Source organism: Myotis yumanensis, unplaced genomic scaffold (assembly GCF_028538775.1).
Source record: "Myotis yumanensis isolate MYYU_CA2020_CCGP unplaced genomic scaffold, mMyoYum1.0.hap1 SCAF_16, whole genome shotgun sequence".
Classification (NCBI taxonomy): Eukaryota; Metazoa; Chordata; class Mammalia; order Chiroptera; family Vespertilionidae; genus Myotis; species Myotis yumanensis.
The window spans coordinates 20,347,552-20,371,108 of record NW_027223767.1 but is presented as its reverse complement, the minus strand read 5'-3'; the positions used below and the strand labels follow the sequence as shown (position 1 = coordinate 20,371,108).

The 23,557-nt window shown below is 38.0% G+C and overlaps 1 protein-coding gene across 5 annotated transcripts in view; it reads right to left on the bottom strand.

The window, feature by feature from the left end:
* SSH2 (slingshot protein phosphatase 2) overlaps positions 1 to 23,557 on the bottom strand; it is a 216,444-nt gene that overhangs the window by 21,726 nt on the left and 171,161 nt on the right. For 3 of the 5 annotated variants that reach the window (XM_070394823.1, XM_070394826.1, XM_070394825.1), the window contains 7 exons: positions 22,941 to 23,062; positions 18,030 to 18,098; positions 17,205 to 17,270; positions 13,360 to 13,554; positions 9,666 to 9,759; positions 9,409 to 9,537; positions 2,492 to 2,538 (listed from right to left, as the gene is read on the bottom strand). In XM_070394823.1, the coding sequence (XP_070250924.1) occupies positions 2,492 to 2,538; positions 9,409 to 9,537; positions 9,666 to 9,759; positions 13,360 to 13,554; positions 17,205 to 17,270; positions 18,030 to 18,098; positions 22,941 to 23,062 (722 nt within the window). Of the gene's footprint in view, positions 1 to 2,491; positions 2,539 to 9,408; positions 9,538 to 9,665; positions 9,760 to 13,359; positions 13,555 to 15,215; positions 15,378 to 17,204; positions 17,271 to 18,029; positions 18,099 to 22,940; positions 23,063 to 23,557 lie in introns of those variants that run through there. The other 2 variants (XM_070394824.1, XM_070394827.1) reach the window with 2 other exon arrangements.

The window sequence follows — 23,557 nt, the reverse complement described above, 5'->3', positions numbered from 1 at the left end:
TTAAAATAAAAATGCATGCCTGGCCAGTGTTGCCCAGTGGTTGAGTGACAACCCATGAACCAAGAGGGCCCTGGTTCAATTCCTGGTTGGGGCAAATGCCCGGGTTGTGGGCTCGATCCCCAGTAGGGAGAGTGCAGGAGGCAGCCGATTGATGTTTCTCTCTCATCTATGTTTCTATCTAACCATCTGCCTTCCTCTCTCTCAAAAACATATTTTTAAAAAACTTAAAAAATAAAAAAGAACAAACTTCCAACTTCAATTCCAAACTTCAGTAATGGATTATGGTAAGACAGGACTTCCTAATCCTTTTTATTATAGAGCTTTAGGCAGCTACTTCCAGTTGGAATTGGCACTCCTTGAAATTTCTTTGCCATCTCTATATGGAGTAGCACTTTACTTGGGGCCCTTAAGTGAGATTAGTGAAAATAACCTTAATGTAAAAATTACACTTGAAAAATCCCTTAAGTCACCCACAGGCACATGTTGTGGGGTATAGATCCCTGAACTGTAATTCTTCACCCCACTAAAGTTTAATAAATTTAAGAAACAAGATCTAAGTTAATATCCAAATATCCAACCATACTGTCTTTTAAAACAAACAGATATACGTACATTTTATAATTTGGCCTTATAGTAGTAAACGAGATGAATAGGTCTCATCTTCAAGCGGGAGTTGTAAGTCAAAAGTCAAAGTGTATGTATGTGTTATGTGATTCCAATGCATTTCCAAACACTGCTATAGCAAATCTCAGATTTCATATTAAACACTGTATTTAGGTGCTAGTTTCCCATAAGCCAGTCCAATTTTTCCATCATTCCTTCACATTTACTGAGTATTCTATAAAACTCTGAGCTAGGGAGATGTATGTTTTACACAAAACTAAGAGTCTCTGCTTTTAAGAACTCTAGACTTAATTCTTATCCATGTAAACTTTCCAAGTTCTATTTATTTCCAGATCTTAAATTAAGTAACCAGATTTCCTCCCATGGAACTCTTTTTATGATTATTTGGCTTAAGTCTTGCTCCAAGTTCATTTTAGCAATTATGACATACCTTTCTTCTGGGGGAAAAGTAGGGAGTATGCATTTAATCATGTTAAAGATAAAGAGAAGGCTGACTTGGAGCTGACAAAACAGGCAGCCCATAACCAGCCAGGCAGCCATCGCTATCTGTGAGTCTCAGTAGGTCTTATCTCTGTCTACAGTGAAGAGTTAGCATGGCCAATTTCCAGACACGATTTTCTCTTCTCTTGTTGGGATGATCTGACCTGCTAAGGCCAAATTCAATAAAAAATTTAGGCGTTAGCTAAGAAATAAAAAGGAACTAACGGCAATAGCTTTTTACTTGCTGAATGTTCACTGTGGTCTCAGTTGCTACAATAAAATTCAATAACCATACAGTTTATGAGCACATTTCCTCATACAAGGTAGGTCTTCTTGTTCAATTTCAGAAGCTCATCCATTTTTAACCTACTTAGTCTACAAGTAACTTATCGAGTCTCATTTATCTTTGTACACTTAAAAAAAAGTCCTCACCTGAGGATGTGCCTTTAGTGAATTTTAGAGAGAGGACAGGAGAGAGAGAAAGAGAGAGAAACATCGGTCGGTTGACTTTGGTACACTCCCCTAACCGGGAATTGAACCTGCAACCTCGGTATGTGCCCTGACAAGAATCAAACCCACAACCTTTTTGGTGCATTTGCTCCAACCTGCTGAGCCACCTGGGTAGGGCTTATTTATCTTTGGATCCCTAGCACCTAGCACTATGCTAGACCTACAGAAGACACTCAATAAACTCTGAACGAACAGCTGTGAAACCGACATATCAGTTCTGCATATTCTTACGTAAAAATAGGGACCAAAGGTAAAACTATGGAGACAGAAAAAAGATCAGTGGTTGCTGGGGTTGGAAATGGGGGGCGGGGGGTGATAAATGGATGGAGCATAGGGGATTTGTAGGGCAGCGAAAATACTCTGTAATGCCATAATGATGGATACATTATTCATTTGTCCAAAGCCACAGAATGTACAACAACCAAGAGTGAATCATAAGCTATGGATTGGGGTGATTATGGTGTCTCAATGTAGGGTCCTCAATTATAACAAATGGTGGGGGATAGTGATAATGGGGGAGGCCATGTATGTGTTGGGGCAGGGGTATCTGGCAAATCTCTGTATCTTCCCCTCAATTTTGCTGTGAACCCTTAAACTGCTCTAAGAAAACCCACACAAACTTTTTTTTTTAAGGAACCAATAACTGCATTTGGTTTTAAACAGGAAGAAAGGCTTACACATTTGTTTCTGAAAGCCTTACCACTGAAACAGTTGATCTTTCATGGTAGGCAGGAGGATGAAACAGTGGGAGAACAGCAGTTTTAATTCTTATTAGACTGAACTTGGTTAGAATCAACAGGAAGCAATTCTAGAGTGTAAAGTAACTCACTGACACCTCTTTGACTGGAAACCGTAAAGATCAAACAGTGATGCTTACCCTCGGTTCTGTAAATCCTCTAAGTTAGAGGCATTCCATTCGGAGCCCTGTGGAACCAAAATGAGAGGGTTAGGGAGCATTAGCAAGTGAACCAAATATAATATTTAAACAGGAGTCCTGTGAGGGAAGCAGCAGTTTCTAAAATGAATGCCAATACCATTAGTGAATTTCCTCTATGTGCCAGGTACTTTATGTTGTCATGTTTAGTTTTCACAAATGATAAAGTTACCTTCATTTTTTATAGATAAGAAAACCAACTCTCAGAGAATTAAAATAATTTATTTTCAAGATGACAGTGATGGAAAGGTATCTCTGATCTCTGACCATCCTCCAATCTAAGTTAAATGTCTGTTATTCTTGTTTACAGTACTCTTTTTGCAAAAGCATGTATTGCAATTTTTATTTATGTATGTATTTATGTGTTTACTGACTACCTCTCTTCCACTGTAATGTAAGCTTCTCTTGTTCCATATGGAAACTCCAGTGTACTCCCTGACACCTGGCAGGTATTCAATAAACATTGTTGAATGAACAAAATGGCATTATTATGAATTAAACCTAGATTTCAGTCTAAAGCCCACACTCTTTCTAGTGCATTATGTTTCATGTAGGAAGTTGGGCTGGGGTAGGGGAGAGAGGAGGGGGGAGGGAGAGAGAGAGAAAAGAGTGAAATAGCAGCTTCTGTAAAAAAAAAAAATTGAGGGGAAACAGGATACACAAAATTTAAGGAGGTTCTATAGATTATCTGGAAGATACATCAATTTTTAATATTTTGACACATTTACTTTCTCTCTTCTCTTCCCTTTCATTCAATATACGTCCTACTTTCCCCCCTGAACCATTTAAAAGTAATTTGAGCATCATGTTACTTCACTTCAATACTTGACCATGTATCATTTAAGAACAAAAACATTCTTTTACATAATTTCATTTTTACAACCAAGAAAGATAATATCAATACATATCTAAATTTCAATAATTGTCCTTAAAAATATACTTTAGCCTGGTGGGGTGTGGCTCAGAGGTTGAGTGTAGACCCATGAACCAGGAGGTCATGCTTCAATTCCTAGTCAGGGCACATGCCCGGGTTATGGGCTTGATTCCCAATAGGGGGTGTGCAGGAGGCAGCTGATCAATGATTCTCATCACTGATGTTTCTAACTCTCTTTCTCTCTCCTTTCCTCTCTGAAATCAATAAAAACATATATTTCTAAAACAAAACAATATACTTTATATTCACTCAATCAAGAATCATACCTTACATTGAGTTGCCATGTCTCTATCTCCTTTAATTTAGAATAGCCCACCCTTATCTTTATTTTGTCTTTCATGACATTAACATTTTAATAGACTACAGGTCTGTAATCTTGGGAGAATTGCCCACAATCTGGATTTTTCTGATTGTTTCCTGATAACTAGATTCAGGTCAAGTATTCTGGGCAAGAATATTACAAGGTGATGTTTTGTACTTCCTACTGCATCAAATCATGAGGCACATACTGTCACTTTGTCCCATTGTTTATCATGCTGACTTTGAATTCTTGGTATTATCTTTGTGTCTGCTACATCCTTCTATTGTAGAGTTTGCTTTACAAGTAGTCATCTTTAGGTGTAAGCAATCTTTGAGGCCATGTGAATATTCTGTTTCATAATAATCCTGTTATGCTTTAAAGTTATTTGAGTTAAATGGAATTTAGCATTAGGAGACTTGGGTTCAAGTCTGAAATCCCCCTCCTACAGTGGGGCATTAGACAAGCTACTTAACCTGGCCTCATTTTCCTTATCTATAAAATGGAACTCTCCACCCGCTCACATAGTTCTGTACATCTAGTGAGCACCTTCCTCCTTAAATTACAAAATATAACGTTTCTCCCAATTCCTTCTGCCATGTGAGAATACAAAGAGAAGTCTGAAACGCAGAAAAGGGCCCTCACTCAACCTGCAGGCACCCTGATGACAGACTCTCAGCCTCTAGAACTGTGAGAAATAAATTTCTGCCTTTTATAAGTCAACAAACAAACAGTTTCTCGCATATTAAAATGGGAGAACCTTCTTTTCATTCTGAATCCTCCTCTACACACTGTCCTTTCCCCTTCTCTTCATAGCCAAGTTTCACAGAAACATAATCTAACACTTCCTCTAATTCCTCATTTCCCATGAATCTCAACCCACAGCATTATGGCTTCTGCCCTCATCATTCTTGCTAAGAACGTTACTAATGAGTTTTCTAATTGTCTAACCCAAGGGTCACTTTTGTATCCTTATCCCTTTGGTCTTCTGTGACTATCTATCTGATATGGATCATTACTCCATCCTTATGGAATTAGATCACACTCCACAAATATCTACCCTCATGCCTGGCACAATAAAGAGGATCAACCAATGTTTGTTGACTGATTAAATGAAACAAGTAAATAAAGCACTGTGAAAATTGTTAAGTGTTATGCAAGCACTATCACAATATTACAAGTGAAGTGTAATTTAGCCATTTAACTGGAAGATCTCAAGGATACTGTACCCAGGTTTCAGTAAGTGATGAAATGATCTCCCTCCTCCTCCTCTCCCTCCTCCTCCTCCAGACTAGAGCTCAGCTGACTTGCTTTCCAAAAATATGGAAGGTTCTGAAGGCTTTAGGCTCAACCTTAGAAAACCAGCTCTCATACCAAAGAAAGAGGCAAGACTACAAAGGACTTCAAGGAGACAGAAGTCAAGTAATAAAGGGTTGAGTGGCTAATATGGAACCAGGGAAATGTGATCCCCTAACTTCTAATTTAGAAATCTAAATCCTCTGAGAGGGACTCTGTCCAGCTAGATGGAAATAACCCTGACATGATGGGGAAAGTCCATGGTTTTTATCTACCTGTTTAGAGAAAATTCAACCTGACAATCTGAAATGACACATATCCAGAAACAAAATAAACTAAAAGCCCTAGCTACTGTCTCAGTGAAGCCTGTGCAATGTGACTTGGGCTGTGGCTATGGCTGCTTCAAGTTCAACTGAAAGAAAGAACTGGAGTCCATGTGGTGTAATTACCTTTCTGCCCTCAATGCAAATGCCATTTATATTGGCCTCCTGGGGTCTTCCACAGACTCAACCTCTTTTTCTCTCTGCTTCTCAGGCTTACAATGACTTAATTCCATGGGGGTTTTCACTATGTTCTATGCAATTATGCAAAGTGTTTTCTAATATTCCTGAAATGTAAAATGAAATCTTGGGACTGTAATACATTTTTAACTAAGTTCACTTCCATCTTTTTACTTTTTACTCTTAATACATTTTTAACTAAGTTCATTTCCATCTTTTTCCATGTAGGTTCCCCTACACTGTACTCTTGCCCAAAGACCCAAGTGACTGATTTTTTTTTTCCAATTGTTATCCTCAGGAAATAGCCCTGTTGGGGTCCAAATGTTCCAAGCAAAATAGAAGAGAAGAGCACATTTATGGCAAATAAGAAAGAGTGTATTGGGGTTCTCCTCAAATCAATACAACTTGACACAATCAAGGACTGGTATCCTAGGTTATATCATTTTCATCACACCTACAGCCTCAACACTTAAATTACATTACTGTGGCAACCAGGCCCAAGATCTCTTTTAACTTTATCCTATACATCTCTAGTAGAGGGATGAAAATCATGAATATAAATAAAAATAGTCAATTTAATTATTGTCAGACTTATTCACATATCCACCATTTCTCTGCACCTACTGTAAAAAAGTAACCACCAATTTGAGGCTTAATTTTTCTTTGAAAAAGAAACACTATTCTACAAGGATATGTAATGTCAAATTTTGAAAAATATACCAGCAGTAAAATTCTGACTACTTTTTTTTTTCATGAACAACATTATTGGTTATGTGTCCAATACTCCTGTGTTTCCCTTGTTTAACTAAGAAAGCTGCCTGTCTTTCTGCAAAGGGTCTCTGTTCACATCTTGCTTTTTCTCAGCCAAATCGGCCAGCCTCCAGGAGAGATTTGGTTGGGCAAATGCTTCCAGCTCAGAGAAACAGTACACTCTTAAGGGTGTGGAAGAACTTTTTCTGGAAATAGTCTGGCTTCCAGCCAAATGAATCCTCTCTCCTTGCTGCAGATTTTCTTTAAACTATGCTCTACACCAGTGGTTCTCAACCTTCCTAATGCCGTGACCCTTTAATACAGTTCCTCATGTTGTGGTGACCCCCAATTTCATTGTTACAAATGGAACATAATTAAAGCATAGTGATTAATCACAAAAACAGTATGTAATTATATATGTGTTTTCCGATGGTCTTAGGCGACCCCTGTGAAAGGGTCGTTCAACCCCCAAAGGGGTCGCGACCCACAGGTTGAGAACCACTGCTACACGTTTCTTCTTCAGACCAGCTAGACACCTTTTCAAATAAACATCTCTGTGTAGCACACTGCAGAGCTGAACATTCTTCCAAGGGAGGGGAGAAATCCTGCTGTCTCCCTTCACACAATCTACTTGCACTCCAGGCATGGCAGCTATGCACACGATAAAATGATTTTGCAGAAAATTACCACCACCATTTGCAACTTGGATAAGACATCCTTTTCCGTGTTAATTGCTGGGGAAGCCAGCAGAGCACAGACTCACTGGAGAAGATATAGGGGGCTGGACACAGGACATGGTGGTGCAAACAAAGGGAGAAAGCCATCAGGGAAAAAGTACAATAAGATGTTGAGATAATCTGTTCATCTACTTATTTTGTTGGATAAGAGTTAAATTTCAGGATTCTCTACTTTGATTTTTTTCTCAAATAAGAAAAATATTCACAATAGAAAGAACATGTCCATTCTCTTGAAAACAGAATTGTACCTGAAGCAGAATAGAGTTTCCTTTTTCCAAAAATATGGACATCGATACATATTAAAAATGGATTGTTCTTTCTATTTAGTACTATTAGAATTTGTTTCTATGTCCTAAAATATACCATTTGAAGAGGGGGGTAAGAAGAAGGTAGTTCTTGAAGGGGTGGCATCAGAGACTGGGGAAGTATGATTGAAATTAAATAGGTTGGCCAGTCAGATATGGACTGTATTTGATATTCATGTCTATATCCTTTTAGGTATAAAATCTAAGCTCAATGGAGAATTTAAGTTTATAGTGCTGGTCACGTTCAAACATGAGCTCTTGTGGCTATGGGCACTTGCCCTTCATAAAAATGTGACGATACATGGAGACAGTTGGGGGCAGGGTCCATTTGAATGAGTGACTCATAAGTTTTCTATAGATAACCCGAAAATTCTTTCCAGCAATACAAGAGCAGGGAATACCTGAATCCTCATGGAAGTATACACAAAAGACAACAAAGACAGATGCTTTACAAATGGAAAGGTCAATGACAGCTTTGCTGTATGATCTACATCCAGAAATAGCAATGGTCAAGTTAAAGTATGGAAAAGAAGCTCCCTTCCTAGCTCACAGCTTTTCATGAGTAATTTCATAGCTATACACCACTATGAATCACTCCATAGTACTCATACTCTAGAGCAAGCATGTCAAACTCAAAGGCTAACACCAGCCAAATAAACAAGGCATGCTGCGAGCTTGACATGCTTACTCTGGAGTGTCAACAAGTTAATTCAGGGCACAAGCCTTCCATGACACAAAGTCTGACTGCTTGGTGAAATAAACTCTTGAATATTCGGGATGAGATGATCCCGTTTAGTCAGTTCCTGCATTTATTCTTCTCTCCTGCTTCCCAGCTTCTAATTATTTCACAGTTCACAAATGTCCTCACCAGAGAAAGAAGTGAAATTCAAACCAATTGAATTTAGTTCCTTGTTAGCATTTTTGGTCAAAGTGTGTGGGAAATGGAAACAAAAACAAGGTTTTGCCCTGGCCAGTGGCTCAGTTGGTTGGAGTGTCGTCCTGTACACCAAAAAGGTTTCAGGCTTGATTCCCAGTCAGGGCACATATCTAGATTGTAGGTTTGATCCGTAGGCGGGACACCTAAGGGAGGCAACTAAGGGAGGCAACTGAACGATGATGTTTCTCTCTCTCATTGATGTTTCTCTTTCTCTCTCTCCCCCTTCCTCTCTCTTTAAATATCAATAAACATATCCTAGGGTGATCATAAAAACAACAAAAAAACCCATAGAGGTTTTGGCATCTCCCAGCCCCCCTGCCCGCCAATTTTAATTGTCCTAGTTAACCTTGTTCCCATTACTAGGTACAGATGAAAACTAGAGCCTTTAACATTTAGAATTTTAGAAGCTTTCCCAATTTATCTATCAGAGAGGTCCTCTTGGGCTAATTACAGGTTACTGAATGTTCAAGAACTATGAAGAACAATTTTAAATCACTAAATTTTTAGTAATCACAAAAGTATTTGGAACTCAAAATGTAGCTACAAGGTTCAAAATACTTAAAAATCCAATAGTCTCTCAGTCGTAAATAGGTCCCACTTGCCCTGCTCAGATATACAACCTTAAGACACATTTGACAGACTTAAAAGAGTGACCTTAAAGGATCATCCTAGTTGGGTACACTGTGGAAAACTATTACAAACTGGTCTGTTTTTTACTTTGACTATTATGAAAAGCTCAGATGAGATATTTAATAACCCATGTGGGGAGGGGGGGAGTCCTGATTTGTAGCATTTGCCAGTTTCCTTGGTGTAAATTTTCCCACCATAGTCAATCTTATGAAATCACTGAATGAAAAACTGGGAATAGATGAGCATAAGCTCACCATTATATAACATCTCCACCACACAACAGACATAAATAAACGTAAGAGCACAGATAATAGTAAAAAAATTAGAAACTGATGAGGTTTGAGTATTTATTACCTTTGTTTTTAATGTTGTTACATTTTATTTAAATATAATAAAATTTAACAGTTGCCCCTTCCTCATGGGTTGGTATGGACTATCTTTGGCATACCACTTAAACGGGCCCCAAAACTTACCAAGAACACGTGCTCAAATATCTGTGTAGGACTGTCCATCTGACCCAGAATCACTATCATTTCATTATCTATAAATTCCTTGAATTCTCTCAGGTTGCAAACCATTTGCATTTCCAACTCAGTTCGTATCTGAAACAAAGATGACATATTATACTAATTTCTGTAAAGTCCCTCTGAACTTTCAATCACTCACCATTTTTAGCCCCATACCTATCCCACTCCTAGCCTTGACACAATGAGGACTTAAGGTCTCTTACCTCTTTGGATGTGATATTCTCCAAGTCCTTCTGCATCATAATCTCCCTTAATTTGGTTTTAATTAGTCTTTCTGTTCGCTCACGTTCAGTTGGTCTGAGAAGAGAGAAACAAAAATTTTTCTTAGGCAGGAATTTAATTAAGTTAATGAATGTGCTATTTGATTATGGTTCCAAATTGATAGGTTTCTATTACCTTTAAATTTATATTAGGGAGGAATGGCCAAAAGAGAACAATATTTTTAAAAATTTCTTTTCAGAATGTAAACGTAGAAATTATTACTTGAAGAGGTTGTACATGTCTAAAAGCCCTTAAATATATTCACATATATAGATCCATGAAGGAATAAAGGCAAATAAGCTACACTGAGTGTAAACTTTAATGGAGGACCATAATCCATATTTTCTCATCAAGTACCCTGGAGTACCACTTGCTGAGCTGGGTAGGCCAGTGATGTGATCCACTATGGAATTGGGTCTTCTGTTGCATAAAATGCCACCTAATGTTTGTCATTCATTCATTGCCATGGTTTTAGAAAACAGGAAAGAGGCAAGAGTGATTTCTGCCTTCTTTAATGAGGCAAATTTGCTTCCAAAATGGGTTTCAAGGATTAACTACCTGGAATATTTCCACTCAAAATTCTTTCCTTTTCACAAAAGCTCTCACAATATCACTGTGAAATGGTTATCCCCATTTTACAGATAAAGGAAATAAAAAGCTGAAGGGTTAAATGACATGCCAATGATCACATACACTGGCAAGAGAACCAGAACTGTCAGCCCAGCTTAACACTCTACCTGCAGGATTATGTTGCTTCCCTTAGTCTTCTGATCCTTTTAAAAATAAAATTACCCTTGGAACTTTAACATGAAATCAAATTAGGAAGCTGATTCTCCAATTACCAGATAGATATTGGTTCAATGTAACTGGATGCTTCTCTCAAAATGCATTATTTCATATTATGCAGAATTTGACTGAGGCTGACAGAGAGGACTTTCTGTCTCCTCTTTCCCTTCCTACCTACTCAAGAAAGGTATCTGCTCTGTGCCTCCTTATTTGGAGATGGAAATGGACTGAGCCTTTAGGCATCCTGCCTACCCTTGCTGCCTACAGCCTTATCACTGGCTGCAAAAATAGCTTTAGTAATCTCCAAAGATGGATGTTCTGACCCCACAACCTTGGGGCTCCCTACCCCTTGGGCTTTTAGTTTTTCATGAACCCTGCAGAATACAGCTAATAATTATACCCTGTCAGTCAGCCCTCAGCCTCCCTGTCTTGACTAGGACTAAAATTCTTCATCATGTTCCCCACCATTTTCCCTAGACGTTGATAATGGTGGAGAGTTACACACTTCAGTCTTCTATTAAAGAGAAATATTGGTAAAAAACAAAGTTTAGCATCTTTGTGCATGGTTTAGATTCCCTAGTTTAGCAATCTTTATCCAACTCCTTCACACTTGCTTGAGGCAGAGTGGTTTGGGAGCAGACACATGTAGGTTTTAATTTTAGTCCTGCTGCTTAGTAGTGGTGTGAACTTGAACAAGTTCCTTCCTTTCTCTGAGCCTCTTTCCTTTTATATAAAATAAGGAAAGTAACAGTATCTGCCTCATGAGGTTCTTATGAGGATTAAGTGAGATCCCTTTATGAAGTGCCTGGCATAGCACTTGACCTCAACTGGAGGCACCATTCAGGTATGTTCCCTTCTTCCCCTTCCTTGGATTTTAAAATATAAACTTTATTCACAGAGCATTTAAGTTCATTTGGCACACATTCTCCCTGTGTTTTCAGCATATTTAAAAAATTTTTTTCTGGTCAACTTAGGGAGGAAATGGAAAAAGCATTACAAGACAAATACACTTTCTCAATTTCACTGGAGAAAAATTCAGAAAATACATACAAACACAAGAAAATAAAAACCACTGGAAATCCTTCTATCAGAGACAATCGTTATTAAAATAAGGTGACTGAGAGCTTTCAATCTTTTTCTATGAACAGATAAACATTTGTTTATTAAATTATCTTAAAACTGGGGCTATATTGTACATACTAAATACTAATATTTAATGAGCTTCTACCAGGTGCCAGGGAGTACATTTCACATTATTTTTTTTGTTTGGGAATGTAGAGAAATTATGGGCAATTTCATTTTCCTCTTTTGTATTGTAATTTCCAAATTTCCTCTAATAAAATCATGAAAATAAGAAGGGTTTTCTCTCTTTCATTTAAGTCTGGTTCAGAATGTCCATTTTTGAGTCAGATGCAACATTCATTCCTCTGATACCCATGAATCAGCTGTAAAGCCGGAAATTAGTAACATTTCCCAAGATTCTGAAAGCCAAACTAACCCTTACCTTTTTTGTTACTGTGGATTGAAAGGATTAAGGCTAATGAAAAAGAGGTCCTAGTACCAATAACACCCTTTCCATTGCTTTTCTGACTGTTCTGTTCACACAATTCTTGGAAATTTCACCTTTTCCAGTAAAAATCATCCTGTATAATAAGAGCCTAATATGCAAATTGTCCCCTCGACCAGGAGTTTGACTAGGGGGCGGGGCCAGCCGGCCAAATTCGGGAAGGGAGGTCCTGGTTGGCAGCCCGCAGCCCCTAGGGACCCTACCCGAGCAAGAAATTCGTGCACTGGGCCTCTAGTTTATTATATTATCTGAATTAAGCCTTTTTTAAAAAAAAAATCATGAAATATTTTGGTATTACTTTAGGAATCTGTAGATGAAGGTTTAGAAGGTCAGGTAGTAAGTAGCTACTCTTCTTTCCCAGCTATAGAATACCTTGGAAATGCAGAAAGATCAACTCAGAGCAAAATAAACATCCTGATTAATTTCCAAAGCAGGAACTAAGTGTGAAAAAAATTTCTAAAATAGTCACATAAGTTTCAACACACAGACCTAAGAGGAAATAAACATCAGCTCCACCTTAGGCCTTTATTTAACTCACAGTACACCAGGAAGATTTAATAAAATCTCACTGAGACAGACTTAACAAGGCAAAGGTCTTAACACAAATTATAAAATGTTGAAAAAAAATCTGCACAGATATCAGGTTAGAATTAACATGAAACCTAAGTATTATTTTTAATTGACTAGAAACATCTTGACTTTTTTTTTTTTTTAAATCCTCACCCAAGGACATGCTTCGAGAGAGGAAGGGAGTCAGAGAGACACAGAAACATCAATGTGAGAGAGAAACATGGATTGGTTGCCTTCCGTATGTGCCCCAACCAGGGATTGAATTCGCAACCTTTCAGTGCATAGGACTAAACTCAACCAACGGAGTCCCTCCAGTGGGAATAGAAACATCTTAAGTATTGGAAACATCCTTTTAAAAGCTTATCTTTGTCATTAATTTATTTATCAAACATTTCTTTCACAGACAATGCAAAGGCAGACTTTAGCTGAACTCCTTTAAATTCGAATTTCACATTAGTGGAATCTGAATTAATGGGATTTTATGATATTGCAGTTCTTTTCTATGGACACTATATTGTGCCCAGGAGTGAAACTCCTCAGGCCTTTGCAGACAACAGAAAGAATAGGGTTCTTTATGTGGCAGTTGTGTAGACAATGACTAACATTGCTGGGTAAGACTAATTCCCCAAGAGGAGAGATTAGGGAGGAACAGTTGCTTGCGGCATCCTAGAACACAACAGAGGACTTCCATGATCCTTAGCAAACTGACTTACATGTCAGTGAAGAGAGCTGGAGAGTCAGGCCGGTGGGACTGTACATCTTGCATGGCATTCCATTCGTTGACTGATGATTGATCTGAGTTGATATGGCTCTCATAGTAACTCACCCAGGTGAGAAACAGGCTGCCTGGGTAGTAGTTATGCATTCTGGCCACTTCACAAGCCTTGTGTAAACTCTGTAGTGCAGACCTGAAAGGTACGCAGGGAAATGAGCACTGTAGAATATGGAGGTATCAAAAGGCCAATAATCCATGTGTAATTCAATCTCTTCCAATTTTTAAATCCTATAGAATTTGGTCTCTGGAGAATCTACTCCCTGGAATTTAAGATTCTCTGATTCTGATTATAGTAATTATCTGATCATAACACTTGACCAGACAGTTCGTGCTGAAAGATATAGAGCAATATTAAGGTGGGGGTAAAGGGAAACAGGAGAACTGACAACTCAACAGTAAAAAACAGGTTCAGGTACCTATGAAACTCATGACCCCATAGTTGCAGTCATGCTGTGGCTATGCTGTGTCACCAGAGAACTAAAGATGGCAACCATTTGCTATAGAAAGATATGTTTTCCTTGGCACAGAATCATGTTACAGCATACATTCTCTCTTATTCTTGGAAGCACCACAAAGATCACAGATAGATGTCCCTAAACTTTTAGGATATGTTCTTGAATGTCCAGGCAGCACTGATCTAATGATGTTTAAAATTCTTGTTGCCTTAGTCTCCCAGTTTCTTTAAACCATTTATTCATACACTTGAGCTACTTTCTAAGAACAGCCCTGGCTATTCTTAGACTAATTAAATCTCTGACTCTGAACTCAGGAACCCAAGAAGAGTAAACAAAACTGAAAAGTACCTTTTTGGTTATATGCTTAGGAAAACTAAAGCCAGATATTCTAGAAAGTTAGTTACACAACAGCAGGGATCTTTTTATGTTTTGTTTACTGATGTATCTCAAGTGTTTAAAAGAATGCCTAGTTCATAGTTGAAGCACAGTTAGTATTTGTTGAATGAAATGTGTCTTATTAAGCTATAAACCAATGTCTTTCCTAAGAGAAAAGAACAGTATGAGAGAATTTTGTGGCCAATCCATTTCCATCTTTTTTTTTTTTTTTTTTAAACTGATTTTAGAAGGGAAAGGGTTGGGTGGAGGGACGGAGTGGGAGAGGGAGGAGAGAGAGAGGGAAACATCTATTTATTGTTCCACTTATTTATGCATTAATTGGTTGCTTCTTGTATGTGCCCTGACTGGAGATGGGACTCACAACCTTGGCTTATTGGGACGATGCTCTAACCAACTAAGCTACCCGGCCAGGGGTACATCTTTTTCTTAAAAATGCCTTTTAATTTGTTTTTTCCTCATAATAAAAGTGATCCATGCTCACTTTGGAAAATTTAGGAACCTCAGGTGAAAGGTAGAAATATCTTGTAAAAGACAGAAATGTATAGCTAGTAAAGCATTTCATTTAACAAATACTAACTGTGCTCCAATTATGAACTAGGCATTCTTTTAGGCACTGTAATCTAATGGCCCAAAAATAACGACTGGTAAGGTTTCAGTAGAGATTTTTCCAGTCTTTTTGTCTATGCATAGATCTACAATAAATATATGACCATATTCTGCATACTATTTCAACCTGTTCTTTTATTTTATATTTCATCATCAACATCTTTCTATGTCAATAAATATTCTTCAATTAGACACTTTTCAATGGTTTCATACTTAGCAACATGGACATATCATAATTTAACTGATTCCTATTTTTCAGATATTTAAATTGTTTTCTATTTTTTCCTATTAGAACACTGACAAACATTCTTATAGTTGAAATTTTTGTACACGCCCTTGATTATTACCTTAGGATACATTCTTAGAAATAGAATTACTAGGTCAAAGGGCATGCAAAATGATAAGGCATATTGGCAAATCATTCTCCAGAAAGGCTGTTCCAGTTTATTCTCCCATCAGTAACATATAACAATATCTGTTCCATGAGTCCTTGTCAACCCTGTATAATGTTAATTTAAAAATAATACCATTACCAATTTGATAAGAAAAAAAGCACATACCAGTATATTTTTATCAGGAAAACAGACTTTTCCTTAAAAACAAGGTTGTGGAATCTTTAAAAAATGCTTTTCTATTATTTAAAGTAAGCAAATTCTCAGAGAATTAAGTCAAATTCAGAGAATTCTCAGTGATTTCCAGTTTCATTATGCAGATTCAAAGGAAAAGCCAGCTTAGTGTAAAGCACAGGATATTCAATGCATGTTTTCCTCATCAGGAAAATACATGCTTCAAAAGCATATGCCACAAGCGCCTGGCACAAGTGCCCTAACATACACTCAAGCTTAGCCACCTCAGATACTGCAGCTGCCTACAGTAGTGGGAGGCTGCACTAACTACCTTCCTGTATAGGAAACACCTGGTCTAAATGCTGCTTTGATACACACATCGTTTTTTTTTTTTCCTGTGACTTTCAGTTTACTTCTCCCTATGTGGTACACCAAAAAAGTTTATTCTGCAGGAAGCTAACAGAGCTAGGACTAGTCAGTCTGCTGTAGAACATCAAGACTTGAAATAAGGTTACTGCTGAAACTTCACTGTTTAAAAAATTAACAGTGCTTTGTACGTCTCCCCAAAATATAACTGTCATTTATGAACTTATGCTGTTTGGTTTTACTTGGTACCTGGGAATACATAGGTGAGTTGCCTTTAACTGAGCCCGAGTCAAAGGCAGTCATAAATTTTCCATGAGAAATTTAATTGTGAAATATGCCCTAAATCTAAAAATCTGGTCTCAACACAAGACCTGAAACTCTGTCCTACTTCAATTACCCCATGAAACGATAAGACTGTTAATTGTTCAGCTGACTGTTTTAGGACCCCACCCACCTCAAGCCTATCAATCATGTTATTCAGGAGTAAATGATCTCCCTGGAGTCTTTTACAGGCTCCTTTATTTCTTGTTTGGCTTTCATTCTGTCCATTCTGTTCCTCACGAGGACTTCTACTACAAAACAGGCAACTGAATGAGGACCTAAAATTCAAATTCCTGACTGGGGGACAGACATCATTCCTTAGATACAGTAGATCATTTTTTTTTTTTTTGGATAAACTAGAAAAAAAAGAGAATAAGAGTTTATTCTGTTTAAATACAAGAGATACTTGAAGACCAGTTATGCAACCCCTCTAAAACCTGTTTTCTCATCCATAACAAGGAGCGAATACTACTCTTTTGGGGAGCTTATGTAATGATTATATGTAATCCATGTAAAGCACTAGGCACAATGCCTGACATACAGTAAGTAAGCTAAAAGTGTCAATATACCAGCTGATGGTTATTATCAACTACAATTTTTTTCTAGGCTTTATTTGCATTATGCAAATAGTTTGACAAACAATTACCAGCCATTTAAATGAAGCTTTTCTATCTATAAGGTAACTCCATCAATGCTGTCCCTGATTACCTTAAGAAATTGAACGCTAATGCATAGTAGTACTGTGATATTTAGACCTGGCACTAGATTGCCACTAACTTAGTCAATAAAATTCAGTTCTAACTGACTATCTGATTCATTAAGTATTTTTCAGAGTCTAAAAACACCTCTAAATATTATTTGTTCACCAATGTTCAAGGCTTTCCATTGTGATAATTTGAAAATTAAACTTCTAAGTCATCTTTATGATGGCTACACAAACAGATCACACAAAATTCTATATACACAAACAGATCAGCATTTTCAAAGAGAATTGTATCATTTCAAATACTTCTCACAAAATACTGCTCTACTAACATATTAAAAAACTTTCATAGAGATATTAAAATTCTTACCACATTGCCTGCACAGATACAGGTTTGAATATGTGGATTCTGTTATCTGTTGATACGCTGAACCCTCTAAGGAAAAAAGAATAAGACAAAAATCCACAAATGAGAGTGGGTTATTTCAGTTGTGCGTTTTCAAGGCTGCTTCCCAGGCTACTGGCTCAGGCACTTCATGTAGACTAGAGTATAGGACATGACTGAAAAGCTTCAACAAATTGTCTACTTTTATGTACTTAGCAGAATGAATGGACTCCCACGTCGGAATTAGGGAATTACATAGTTTTCCTGCTGTAGCTAAGGACAAACTGTTCAGCTGTATATTTCTATTTGGAAATCTTATGGGTATGTAGCAAACCTGACCCTGTTTTATAAACTGGAGCAAACATCTTGGTCTCTTGGGGACACATTCTAAAAACACCAGGGGTAGGGGTGGAAGGTCACTGGAAGGAACTGGCACAGAAAAGGGGTTATACTGTAGGATGACAGCTGGCAGAGGCAGCAAGAGGTTATTTGAAACAGAACATATCATCCTCTGGGAGAACATTGCAACAGTCCCACATGCTCAGATTAAAGAGGGAGCCAACAAACTAGTTCCTCTTTGTTTGGATTCTTACCATAGTCAGCCTAGAAGAACAGAAGTGAGAGGCCTTGGCAAGTTGCATTTTTACTCCACTTCACAAAACAGGAGTTTAAAAGGACTCATTGAGCTGCTGACATGACAATTCATGTCATGGGCACAGTGGGCCTCCCATTCAGCTGAATGAATGGGTAGTAAGATGGGAACCCCACCCCTTGGCTTTCTGTAGGAAGATAAAAAGGGAAAGCTCTTACCCATCACCATCCAAATGAATTAGGGTGTCACTCCAGAGAGGCAGGACAAGGCCCATGGTACAAGTGCTACTGCAAGACAAGAGGCAGGTCCATAAGTCACTCTCTTTTATTCTAGGCAGCATTCTGTTTAGTCCTTAAATATTTAACATAGAAAACATTGACTGAGCTCCTGAATTACTGTCTTGCAAACGGCCACTGTCTAAAAACTCCAGGTGACTGCTGCGGACTTGTGATGGCAGGTCTCAGCCCAAAGTCACAGAGCCCAACTCAACTTCAAGAATTATTTCTAATGACAGAAACCACTGCTGGCTGCTGAAGACCTCTGACTACGTCATTCATTCAATTTTAATTCTGAGGTTTACATACATCTTTTGAACCCCAGAATACACTAAATAGTCCAAATGGGAAAGGGAATTAAAATATTCAAAAAAGTAACTGTTAATGGCTTGTGATGACATTAAGAGGGACAAGAGACCCAACTTAAATAAATGCAACAGTGCTTTGTGACTATGCACTGAACTAGCACTGCTGAAATGCAGAGTGAATAGGAATGTCAACAACCAACAGGGTAGCCCTGGAATGGTGTATTACAATATTATTTAATCACACAAGGAGGAAAGTTAACAGATAGAGACAGGAAGCCAAAGACTCCCAATTGTGTGCTCTATCATACCACTTCTCTGGACAACTGTAATCTACCCCAGATCTCTGCTACTTTTTCTCCCTAAGCCTGCCATAAACCACTCCCCCCACTCCACCCAGTTTCCCAAAGGCTCCTATACCCTCTCCCCACCAATATATCTAGAAAAGTATTAGGTATAGGAGAAAGAACCTTGGATGTGAGAGGTAAAACAGTGAAGTATGGTTAAGAGCACAAGCTCTCGCCCTAGCCGGTTTGGCTCAGTGAACAGAGTGTCAGCCTGCGGACTGAAGGGTCCCGGGTTCGATTCCGGTCAAGGGCACATACCTTGGTCGCAGGCTCCCGGCCCTGGTCAGGGACATGAAGGAGGCAACCAATTAATGTGTCTCTCTCACATCAGTGTTTCTCTCTGTCCCTCCCTCTCTCTCTAAAAATCAATGGAAAAATATCCTTGGGTGAAGATTTAAAAAAAAAGAGCACAAGCTCTGGAGTCATTTGGGCTCTGGAACCTGAGCTCTTGCACTAACTGTATATAAAATCGTAGGCAAACAATTTCATTGCTTTGTGCTCTGGTTTCCTCATCTGTAAAGCTGGGATAGAAATACCATCTTCATTGGGCTGTTTTGAAAATTAAATTAGGTAACACACTAAAAAATGTGCAATAACTACTATTTATTGAGCAATTATACTACGCTGAAAGATCTGGATTTACTCTCCTTCAGTGCTTCAATTCCTTTTGACAACTTATTTAACCTCTCTTCTCAGCCTTAATTTCTTCATCTTGATATGCAGGTAACAAGACCCAGCCTCAAAGGGTTATCATGCAAATCTAAAATATTTAAGGTGAAACATATATATTAATGTACTGATATGTAAAACAAATGTTGAGTATGAATCTGTAGTGGGTGCTCTACTACAGCTGAAAGTGATTTTGGGGGAGGGGAATATTATGAAAAAGTATTAAAAACAACACAAGGACTGACTACCACGCTTTAACTGTTGGAGTCACTGCAGTGCTAACGAAGGCCATGCCCTAGTTGAGCTGTGTCTAATGGTTTCCCCTGCACTTGCTGGCCTGTGTTCTCCAGAGTCCACCAGTGGTCCCAGAGTTCAAAAGATCCAAATCAAGATTGAAACTGCTTATCTGCATTGAACCCTAGCCCCGAACTCCAGATGCACAGTTATCATCCCGGAGTTTGGGAGGGAGGAAGACAGCTCCACCACTATTTTTTAAGTTTATGATGCAAGGAAAATTTGTTTAGAAAATCATTTCCCAAGGTGGAGTGCAATTATTTTTAGGTTTTTTGTTTTTATTTTTGGTGAGTACTTAGCCAGTTCCTAGCAACAACTATAATTTGACAAATCTGGAAATTAAGCAACTACAGAAGAAGATATAGAAGATGAGCTTGTGACCAGACACTAGTTAAAATTTTGGACAAATGACCATGATATGTAGAAACTAAACCTCATGTTTTCAGCTTGTATTCAGGTTAGAATGCTTTTTTATAGTAAGAAATATAGCTTTTTCATACAAAAGGAAAGAGAGGCCTGAATTAGGCACATCTATATTTTTATCCAGTTTACCTTGAATCATGAGATTTTTCTCTATTATAGTGATTTGATTAGATATGCACTTATTCAATTATTTATTTATTGTTAATCCTCACACAAGTATATTCTTCCATTTATTTTAAGAGAGAGTGGAAGGGAGGGGGGAAGAGAGAGAGAGAGAGAGAAACATCGATGTGAGAGAGACACATCAATTGGTTGCCTTCCACACTCACTCCAACCAGGGCTGGGGAGCTTGCAACTGAGATAAATGTCCTTAACTGGAATTGAACCCGGGACCCCTCAGTCCTCAGGCCGACACTCTATCCACTGAGCAAAACTGGCTAGGGCCAACAATTCATTGAGCCTACATGTACCAAACATTTCAAGGTGCTGGGAGTACAAAAAAAATAAAACAACACAATAAAGCTATCTTGTTTTATAACCTTGAAATATATCCAATGCAATTTGGAAACCAAGATTATGCTGTGTATTAAAATATTTATTACTTAAATATGCCACAGTATTCAAAGAACTTGTAAGCAGGCTAAAAGAAGTGCTGTAATATATCTTGAGAACTACTTGGGAAGAGGATGTCATAAGCAATCTGCATTTTACTTTGGTTTAATACTGTTCTGAAACATTAACTTTTTCTATTGTCAGATACAAAATGATACACATTCCTTCAACAGCAATTAGATAAACATGATATTAGATTACCTGAGCACTACTGTTCTCAAGTAGGTAGCACTTCTCTTACTGTCCAAGTAGCTAATTCAGAGGATATATGGAAATTCATAACACCAAGTTTATCAAATACAATGAAAACCAATTTTTATAGCTTTTCATATCATATTTTGTTTTCCATAAACTAAAATTTTCTTTTGCTAGGTTTGATTCAGGCAGGACTATTACTGAAGACAGATGCAGTTCACTGAGGATAAAATACTGGGCAGCTGTATTAATAAGCAGTCTGTTTTTCTGGGGAATGTTTAGGACAAAGTAAAAGAGATAACAGACATCTTATTTCTCACACTCTGAGTCAGGAGAATCTGAATTTGTTGCCTTCTCTCTCTAGGGCAGCGGTGCCCAACCTGTGGGTCGCAACCCCTTTAGGGGTCGCACGACCCTTTCACAGGGGTCGCCTAAGACCATCGGAAAACACATATATAATTACATATTGTTTTTGTGATTAATCACTATGCTTTAATTATGTTCAATTTGTAACAATGAAATTGGGGGTCACCACAACATGAGGAACTGTATTAAAGGGCCAGAAGGTTGAGAACCACTGCTCTAGGGGAAGACCCAAGTGAAGTTTCCATGTAGCCCCAGTGCCTGTTTTAGGGGGGCTCCAAAGGAGAAGTCGGGATGAAATAAGATCCGGAGCAGCGCTGTCCAACTGATCTTTCTGCAATGATGGAAATGTTCTATATATGTCCCCTCTAACATGGTAGCCACATATAGCTAGAGTACTTGAAATGTGGCTAGTTGTAACTGAGAACTGAAATTTTAATTTTATTTAATTTTAATTTATTTAAATAGTCATGTTTGGTTATTAGCTACCATTCTGGCCAATACACATCTAGAGATATAAAAACCCAAATCATAGGTCTTAAAATACTAATGAATGTAGGCAAGGTTGGTGATCTTAGAGGATAAATGTTTACTGAAAGGTCTGCTGCTTAGCTAACACCAGAGGTTAAAACCATGCAGGAGGAACAGCTTCCTAAATGTGGCTTACAAACTTGCGTAATTTCAGAGCACACAATTAAAGGCTGTAAGTGGTGTACAAGGTAACAACTCTCACCTTTGATCTTGTGAACCCACAAATCATTTTCAGGCTGACTGCCACTACAAGCTCAGGTAAACACTAGTTTGGGAAACTTTACTGTGACAATGTAACCCCCACCCCCACATTAAAACAAGTAGAATCACTCCCAGTCTCCTCTCCTCTTTGTGGCTAAATTCTCCCAGGCCTGGGTCACACCCCTCGCCTCTCCACAGTTCCATTCCAGTCCTGAGCCAGGAAGTCAATGCTTTGAGACATCTGGCAGGATTTCCTGAGGCCTGCTATCTAGAGCGCAGAGATCTGCTTAGTAGTCACATTCCACAGCCTTCCCAAGGTCTCTCCAGAAAGAGTGGGAAAATAAAAAGAAAAGCAGCAAACCTTAGAGACACAATAAAGCCAGGTTTTGTGTCACGTCTGATATCTCTAATCATAGGACGCAAAGTGCCACTAAAGTCAAAGGTGCATGATTATAAAAGTTTCTGTTTTGAGTTTAAGGAAAAAGGAAGCAAAACATTTGATAAAAGCAAGGTGTAAAGCCATGAATAAATACAAGAGAATGGAGTTAAAGTGGGCTCTCTTTGAACCTAGGACTCACTGGTACAGTATCACTAAAGCAAGTCATTACTGCTTAAAGACGATTGCAAAGAAAGGACAGCTCCTCCCCTCACCCCTCCTGGAGATACAAGTTAAAATCATCTCCACCTAAAGACGAGAGGAAGGTAAGGAATAGTGTAAATTAGAAACACATTACCAAAGACATTCATTAAACATTTTCATCTCTCAAGATTGTGTGACTAAGATATTTTTGTCTTCTCTAGTTTTAGGCATTTAATTTTAAGAGTAGCACTGCATGTTTTTGTGATAATTCAAAAGACAACTGGAATAGGTTATTTAAAAGGAGTCTTCTCATCCTCCTTTTGTGATACCATACCTGTCATTAGAAGAGAAATCCATTCCTAGAACGATGCTTTCTTCAGTGTCTTGTCTACCATTGGTTGAAACCACTACCATATAACGTGTTCGATTCTGGTAAGTACTTTCTAGTCTTACAGCCTGGAGGTTAACAGACAACAAAGAAATTATGAAATTTAGAAGGTCAATTTTAGATCATTCAACCTTTTTTACATCAGCATCTTAAAACATACTTAGGGAGATAGCAAAGCCAGTAGTTAGAAGACCCACATTCAAATACCAGCTCATGTATTAACTATAAAACCTATAAATGTTATTAAATTAATTGGAGGGAGAAATAATAATACCTATCCTATTGGGTTTTGATAATAAAATAATGCGTGTACACTGCTTGGCATACAGTAAATAAATGCTCAATAAATGTTTGCAATTAGCACAATTTATAATAATAACAATTACCAGGTCATGTTCTAAAAATTGAAGAGGGGAATGTGAGGTTGTATGAATGGGAACATTGGACTCACAGATCCAAGTCCCATAAACAATTATAATACAAAGCAAACTATTAATATCTAAGAGGAGTTGCTCTATTGAATTCTTATAGATTATATACTATAAAATTTCTTTAGTTTCAAT